Source organism: Thamnophis elegans, chromosome 3 (assembly GCF_009769535.1).
Source record: "Thamnophis elegans isolate rThaEle1 chromosome 3, rThaEle1.pri, whole genome shotgun sequence".
NCBI classification, from domain to species: Eukaryota; Metazoa; Chordata; class Lepidosauria; order Squamata; family Colubridae; genus Thamnophis; species Thamnophis elegans.
This window is the reverse complement of record NC_045543.1, coordinates 98,032,110-98,041,044: the sequence shown is the minus strand read 5'-3', so window position 1 is coordinate 98,041,044 and position 8,935 is coordinate 98,032,110. Positions and strand designations below refer to the sequence as shown.

At 38.0% G+C, this 8,935-nt stretch overlaps 1 protein-coding gene across 1 annotated transcript; it reads left to right on the top strand.

Annotated features, from left to right (window-relative positions):
* The first annotated feature begins 210 nt into the window (after nt 1–210).
* Nucleotides 211–8,014, top strand: SRP19 (signal recognition particle 19). The gene is made up of 5 exons (XM_032213602.1): nt 211–338; nt 3,011–3,086; nt 4,100–4,171; nt 7,241–7,352; nt 7,509–8,014. The coding sequence occupies exons 1-5, from the start codon at nt 298–300 to the stop codon at nt 7,640–7,642; spliced, it is 435 nt and encodes a 144-aa protein (XP_032069493.1). The 5' UTR covers nt 211–297; the 3' UTR covers nt 7,643–8,014.
* The last annotated feature ends 921 nt before the right edge of the window (nt 8,015–8,935 follow it).

Sequence of the window (8,935 nt, the reverse complement as noted above, 5' to 3'; positions counted from 1 at the left end):
CCCGCCCGGCCAGGAGGTAAAATCAGGGACTTCCGCCCGCAGTTCGATTTCCCATCTCTATCGTACATGCGTCACCCAACCTAACAGGAACTCTCGCGATAGCGAAGGTAGTCCCTGGCTGTTTTAGCGTCCGGTTTATCCATGAGCGACACTTCCACTAGCCAGTGAGATCGAACGATATCGCTACGCAAAGGCGGGGCAGCTGGTTTGGCTTTCTCCGCTTCCGGTCCTCGATTCGCCGTGATCGGTGAATGGCTGAGTCACAAAAAGCCGCTGCCGCCTGCCGATGCGGAGGCCATGGCTTGGGCTGCCCCCTCTTTACCCTCCGATAAATCTCGGTAACGTGGGAAGGGAAACCGCGCCGGGGCTCTCTACCAGGGTGCGCGGGAGCCGCGAGTCGGCAAATCGCCCCCGATTCGCGCGTTGTACGGACTGGGCTTTAATTTAATCCGGGAGTGCGCAGGTTTCCCCTCGGCTCGGGCGGCTTTGGGGAGAGGTCGGGCGCGGCGGCCGAGAGAGTGGCCGAACCTCAGAGAGAGAGGGAGGGGGAGGGGGAGAGGGACCTCTGCTGCAGGGCGGCGGCGACCGTGGTGGCTGCCCCGTTTCCCTTGGGGTCGGCTCTGCGCAACTCGACGGGGGCGATCCGGTGGCTTCCATAAAGGAGCCCGTTGGCTTTGCGCGCGGAGGGGCTTCGTTTCGTGGTCCCTGCTCTGACAGATAGTCCTCGAGTTATGACCACACTTGAGCCCAAAATATATGTTGCTAAGTGAGACGCTTGTTAAGTGAGTTTGCCCCATTTTACAATGTGAATTTGGCTTCTCCTTGACTTTGCTTATCAAAAGATCGCAAAAGCTGATCCCCTGACAAACAAACAAACACACACACACACACACACACACACACACACACAGGACACTGCAGCTGTCATAAATACGAATCGGTTGCCAAGCATCTGACTTTTGATCACGTGACCGTGAAGATGTTGCAATGGTCATAAGTGTGAAAAGCTGTCATGAGTCACTTTTTTTCAGTACCATTGTAACTTTGAATGGTTACTAAATGGACAGTTGTAAGTTGAGGACTACCTGTATTTCCCCTCACTGTTTTTCATAACTGTAGCAGGAAGGGTGGAGAAATAATGGCTACAATAGAGTTTTTCCAGGCATTCATTCATTCCCCTTTTTCTTCAAGAGTATAAAGAGCACAAAGAACTCTTTTCTGCTTTTTTCCTCCCAACAACAACCCAACTGGCCCATAGTCACCCGCTGAATTTCTTGCCTGAGGGGTGGACTACACCCTTGTTGCTCAGCTCCTGGTCCAAAATCTTAAGCCTTCTAACTGATTAAGTGTTTATAAAGCAAATATCCTACTTTGCTTGAATAATGAATTATGTGAGTTAACAGACAATCCATTATCTAAGTTTCTGGGATCCATTTTTTTTGACAGCGCACAATGCAGAGCACAATTCATAAGACGCCTGAGGTCACATGTCTCATTGTGTGTCATATAAATGTCTGATTATATAAATTGCGTTAGTTATGGGTTTACATAATTTGTATGACACTGCCATGATGGTGTGATATCCATGTCCCCTTTGTAGGTGCTTTTCCTGGAGGTGCCCATTCATGCCCTCCCTGCAGATGCCCACATATTTTGGGAGCCTCTTCTCTTTAGTCATATCCTTGGTTGGTGGTAATGCTGCTCTTGTAACCCATGCAGTGTCTAACTGTGGTTCTAGCCCACCAGTTGAAGGCTGGTGTATGAGGGAAGAGAAATTATCCCTACAAAAAACTGGGTTACATCTGCAGTTGTGATAAGCAACTGTATTAAATCTAGTTAAAATGTTGGAGACAAGATAGCAAATTAGCCATTCAATTTCAAAATCTTCCTATCAATGTTTTAGTTGTTCTTTTCTCAAACATTCAGTGCGGTATTGCTCATGCATAGAATTCATCTTCATTTCTTACCTTAAAAGAAGTAGATGGGACAGAGTATTAGATATACTTCTTGACTTGAGTTGTTTATTAAAAAAAATAAAATAAAGATAGGATATAAATCAATAAATGTTTTTATTTTGAAATAATAGAAAATACTTGTAGTTCAGGTTTTATATTTGCTCTCCAAGTTTCTTTCAATTTAGTTTCTGAATGTTTCCTTACCAGACTAGGTAACAACACTAGCAGGATTTTCTTGTACTATTCTTAACATATTCATATATGTAAGAAACCAGACAATTCGAATGACCAATCAAGAGAGCCAATCAGCTGCTCAGAAATTAAATATAGCTTCAAATGAACAACCAATCACATGGTCAACTGACCACACATGCACACAAGACATATAGGCTAAGGAAAATAGGACAAGAAAATCCTGCTGATGATGTTACCTAGACTGGTAACGAAATGTTCACAAACTAAACTGAAAGAAGCTTGGAGAGCAGACCACTGCCAAAATGTTTTTATTATCCACGTCAGTTGTATCTATAGGTTATTAAAACTTTTGTGTCTGTAACATTTAATTGGGCCAAACAGTGCATCATAAGGCCCTAGTTTTTGGGCTCGGTTGGATGGGCTAATTTATAGAATGCATCCAAAACTTGGGACCCATGCTTCCCAGGTTGAAATTTGGCAAATATGTGGACACTTCAATGCTCCTGCGCTGCTACACTGTTGCCAAGAAGATACATAGGCTGATCCCATCTTAGTCATTTGATACCCAGGCCGACTCGTTGTACTATCAGGCCGGCTAGAGTTGCCTCTACTCCCATTGCTTTTTTGCAACTAGTTTTCTGTTTAGGTTAGGCAGTGTCTTTGAAATGACCCATTGTAGGTTGCCTAGTAAACTTTAAAAATATAAAAATAAGCCCTTTCACTCATATAGTTCTTAGCCATAGTGGATTTCTTTACTTTAGGAGCTGCATATGCCATATTTGGAAGAATATTTGAATGTGAATAAATAAATATTATTTTATGTATCCTATCAAGCTTTCAATTCTTATTTCTTGCCTTAGGTTTATCTGTATATATCCAGCCTACATAAATAACAAGAAGACAATAGCAGAAGGAAGAAGAATACCTCTTGACAAAGTAATTGTGGATGATGGGAGGAAGGAAAATCTGTGCATCAAAAATATAATTGGAAAACTTTGTAAAATAAAATATTTGTGTGATTTACATATTGGGCTATTTCATGGATGGAGCCTTAATCAGAAATTAAGATGTAGTATTTGTATTTCCTTTAAATGAAGCTTTCTTATTGTATATATTCATTAACCCACAATGTTAGTTTGGCCACCACATATTTATGTCTTGCATGTATAAAAAGACTTGGTTGTTTTAATGTAATTATTAAAGGACTTACATAATTTATTTTTATAGGAACATTAAAAAGTTCAGTTCCAAGCTATAATTACTTCATAGCAATAGCAATAGCAGATTTTTATATACCGCTTCATAGGGCTTTCAGCCCTCTCTAAGCGGTTTACAGAGTCAGCATATTGCCCCCAACAACAATCCGGGTCCTCATTTTACCCACCTCGGAAGGATGGAAGGCTGAGTCAACCCTGAGCCGGTGAGATTTGAACCGCTGAACTGCTGATCTAGCAGTCAGCCTGCAGTGCTGCATTTAACCACTGCGCACCTTGGCTCTTATATATATTCATGGTTTAACTGTAACATTTTTGTTACATAAACATTTTTCTTTTTTTGTTTTGTTTTGGTATCAGGTAACAAATTGGCGAGGGCAGTCAGTGCCAATTTTTAAAGTTGGCATATGGCTTGCAAAATTTAAAGCTGTGCACACTCACATTAATTTATATCTATACATTATATGAGCTATATCATATGTCTCCAAATATTTCCATTAATTCTTATTAATTTTTGTTGTTTCAATCAATTGTTCCTCAATATATTTTAGGATTTTTTTTTCTTTTTCCTATAAATATGTAAGATGCACACAATCATTTTAATGCTATTGCAATAAAATGGGGAAGGCTCCAAATTATTATACTATTAGCTGATAATTGATTCATATATAACAGCTTAATTGGTGACAAGAAATCATAGATGCTAAAAAATCTCTGGGGTTTTTTTTTGGGCAGGCTATTGAAAATCCTACATCTACGGAAATTCAAGATGTTTGTGCAGCAGTTGGTCTTAATGTGCTTTTGGAGGTAATTTTTTTGTTATTTCCTACTGTACACTTATGTAAAACTATAATTCCATATTTGGTGATAAAGGGGGAAGGAGTAAGAAGAGTCAAACTCACGGAAGCAATATTGTGACAACCTCCCTTCCTTAGAGTAGAGAAGCAGAGGACACCATAATAAATGGAAAGAGGTTGAGGATTACAGAACACATTCATGAGAGAGATATAAATCTAAAATGTTTATGCTGGCATACTATAATAATTAAGCTAGGAAATCCCTCTTTAAAGTGTAACCCTTGGCATACATTTAAAAAAAACTTTAATAGTATACAGCTGTGTGAAAAAGTCCTGCACACTTACAGTTTTACCCTGTATTTACATGTTTAATCAACTTTTCACTCATAGAAACCATGTAAGTAAGTAAGTAAGTAAGTAAGTAAGTAAGAAAGATCTTTATTACGGTCAAAGACCAGCAATATACATTTGTCTTTACACTACATTAAAAATACTAACATTAAAATATAATTAAAAGTATTTACATTAAAAGTGGATAATAACATTATGGTCCAAAGATTGTTAAAGGTATGTCCAGATAATTGGTACAAGATGGTGCTATACTGTAGCCAATTTTTTTCTTATGGACATTGCAGCAGCACAGAACTTTGCCACTGCATACGTGGTAACCGGGTTAGTATCCTGGAGGAGAAAGCCTAGATAAAAATGGTCTGCCCTCCCTGGCAATCTCTCTAATAAGGGGAGAATATATGCAGACCTACAAGCTCTGTATAGCTTGCAGTGTAATAGTACATGTGAATTATCTTCCACTTCTCCTTTACCACATATACAAACGCGTTCGGCTATAGGTGTTCTCTTATACCTGCCCTGGAGGAGTGCTGAAGGAAGAATGTTAAATCTGGCTCTGAAGAAAGCTATTCTTTGTTTTGGAGAGATCAGATCATTTAGATATCTTGCCGATTCCCACACACCCTGTTTGATTCTGTCCCTACTGTGGAGAGGCAATCTATTTAATTCTTCTTGGAACTCCATGTCCCTCATTCTATTGATTACTACTTGCTTTGCTTGCTCAAAGCCTAGGAACATTAAGAATAATGGTGAAAGCCCATAAGAGCTTAGCTTGTGATCAATTGCTTGTTTCCAGGGGCAAGAGAAATTGTCAGTCAACACTAGTGGGGACAGCCCCTCTAAAAAGAAATGCATTTTAAGCCAATATTAGTATAATATAGTATTAGTACTTTGATGAAAATTTCTGTAGTCGTATTGAGATGCATAATTTTTATTAATATAACCAAAGTCTTTTTAAGGTTTTGAGTGAGTTTGTGTGCAAAAACAAACACAACTTGAATTTTTGAGAATGTTAGAATCGAAAGTAGCCAATCAGCAGCGAGCTTTGGTTGACCAATCAAAATGCACAGAGACTAAATCTATGAGCCAATCAATGTTGTCATACTCTCTGACTATAAATAGGCATGAAAAGCATTGAGAAATTTAATTTAGCTCTGGTTGTGGGCAAGGATGAAGGCCTTTGCTTTCACCAGTACTGAGCAGCAACATCGCATCATTGTGCTTCATGAAGAGGGTTACTCCTGTACAGAAATAGCCAAGAGAGCGAAATGCCATTGCACCACAGTGAGCAGAGTGGTTGAAAAATACCAAATAACTGGTTCAGTTGATGACAGGTTCTGCTCTGGAAGACCAAGACAGTGGCCAAATGGAAAGATCGGCCTCTGCAACACATTTTGATGGCTGACAGGAAGCTCATCTCACCTCAGATTACAAGAATTTGGGGTAAACGTGATGTAAAAGTGTGCACAAGGACAGTGCGTCGCAGATTGCTTGCCAGAGGACTCAAAGGCTGCAGGGCTCAAAGTAAACCATTGCTCACAGATGCTCACCGCTCTCGGCGATGTGTGTGGGCCAAGAAGTATGCCAAGTGGACCAAAGAACAGTGGCCCAAGGTCATCTTCAGTGACGAGAGCAATTTCTACTTGACTGGGAATCAGTGCAATAAGTATGTCAGAAGATTTCCAGCTGAAATCTATCTCTGAAGCATCCATTTCATGTGATGATCTGGGGCTGTGTCGCTGCTTCTGGTATTGGTCGGATACAAATCGTACAGGGAATCATGAATTCCAAGCAGTATGTTGAAGTTCTGTAAAAGACCATGCTTCCTTCAGCTCAGCAACTTGTAGAGAAGGACTTTTACTTCCAGGATGACTGCTCCTTGTCATTGAGCCAAGTCCGTCCAGCAGTGGATGAAGAAGCATGGTGTTCTACTCCTGGATTAGCCAGCTCAGAGCCCGGATTTGAACCCAATTGAGAACTTGTGGGCCAAGACTGGTTATAAAATAAGCAAGAAGCATCTGAAGACCAAGCAGGAGCTGTTTGCATTCATTATTGCAGCCTGGCACCACATTGTCACCAAAGATCACGTGCAAAGACTTATACAGTCTATGCCGAAGCGATGCCGCCTGGTGATAAGCAATAAGGGCTGGCCAATTTCATATTAGGAACCATGTTTGGTTACCTAAATGGTCCTTTTCAGGGCCACGAACAATAAAAATGTTAACAAAACACTAGCATTGGCCTTAGTAATTGCAACATGTATGCCACTGGGTATGCATCAGTTAATCTGTTTTCATAATCATTGTAAGCATGCAAGAAAATTCATAATCCCCATCCAAACAGCACCAAATTGCAAAAAGCTTATGCTTTTCACTTAAAAACCACCAGTATTTATTTAAATATAATATTTGCATAGCAGTTAGCATAAAATATTATAAAAACAATGGCCTATCCAAAAAATGTCATAAACCGTAAAGCATGCAGGACTTTTTCACACAGCTGTAACTTTACAATTGTTTCATGGGGTCAAGTAAACTTTCTTAGAAAGCTTTCCTTTGAATTACTAAGGTAATACCTTTGACTATTAAACAGTTCAGCCCTATATTAGTTATTCCTGTGTAACTATTAGGACTGTTAGATGATTCTTGCTCCCAAAGTAGATTTATAATTATAAGTATTAATTTTGCTTATGCTTGCTTGTAATGTTCTGAACTTTTTCTCCATGTACTAGAAAAACAAAATGTATTCCAGGGAATGGAACCGTGATGCACAATATAGGGGTAGAGTTCGCATTCAGCTGAAGCAGGATGATGGTAATCTATGTCAACCTCAGTTTCCAACACGTGAGTTTTATAAATATGCACAAGTTTGATTTGTTCCTTTTATTCATTTATAGATGGAAGCTAAACTGCTCATTATGAAGTGCAAATGATGGATAATTCTTGGTTACCCTCTTCTTAATAAATTATTTTTTTGTTCTTTTCTCTCTGTTTATTTAGGTAAGGCAGTGATGTTATATGCAGCAGAAACAATTCCCAAACTGAAAACAAGAACACAGAAAATGGGAGGCAGTGACCCAAGTCTACAGCAAGGAGAAGGTGGCAAAAAAAATAAAGGAAAAAAGAAGAAATGAATATGACATGGACTAATACTATATGTTCAGTTGAACATGGTTACAGAAGAATAATGACTTCAAATGACAGTTGGACAGACCAATGAAAACATGCAAAGCTATTTTGTGATAGTTTTTGAATTAGAATGAGTTTCATTTTACATAAAATTATGGTTGAACCATTTGGGAACAGAAAATCCTTTTCTAGTATCTAAAACATATGAGAAAATAATGTTTTAATGTATTGAACTATATGTACAAATGAGTGCAAAGCTGTTTGTTTTTGCCTTGGACACATTTTCATTTGATAATTGTACAATGAAAATACATTATCACTGTGATCTTGGGCTTCTGGAACAATTTCTTTATTACAATAAACATGTTTGAATTAAACTGTTTAAAACTGTTTTAATTGCTAAACTGTTTCCAGTTATATCATTTTTTTGATGGAGGTCAATAAACTGCCATGCCTGGGAGAATTACAACATCTCTATTTCATGGGGAATTGCAGGGAAAGTACTCATAAACTACTGTTTATATCAATATATTTTCTATAGATGTCCAATGGAATAATTTTAATTTAAATTACATAGTTGAACTTTTTTTTTCTTTTTAAGTGCCAAAATATCTAAGAATGTCTAAAATATTTTTTAAAAGAAAACATTGGTAGCAATAGTTGAAAAGTCCATAGACCCAGGTTTGGTTCAGCACTGTATGTATAATAATTATAATATGTTTTTAAAAAATTAGATTCTGTTTAGTTTTTACTGTTATTTACACTTTTTAAAAAATTATCATAGCATTACATTAGTCAAGATGATCGGCATTTCTAAATAATTATTGTACCATCAATATTTTATGTAGTTAATATAGATAATATATGGGAAAATACATGAATCTATGACATTCTATCTATAATGACAATATATGGTGGAAATTTATAGAATTTGACAGGATTATTGCTTGCTTCATGTGAAAAGTATAATAGTGATTTATCTTTCACCAAACTCAAAACTGTAAAATCATATATTTTTGGCTTCAGCACTTCCTCAGTTTAGTTTAGTGGGAAGACAGTTAAGACTTATTTCTGTGGCTTAAAATTGAAGATATTTGCATCAGCAATTAACGAACAAAGGAGACTCACTCTTATGATGCTGACTTAAATTTTAATTTACATCATTCTCTACATCTTTCTGTATCAACTTTAGCTATTCAATAATATTCCCTTACACTGAAGTTATTCCAAGGGCATAAAATTACAAAACCAATAAAAGGCCAAGTGTATAAACCTCTTCCCTAGATAATATGTTGATG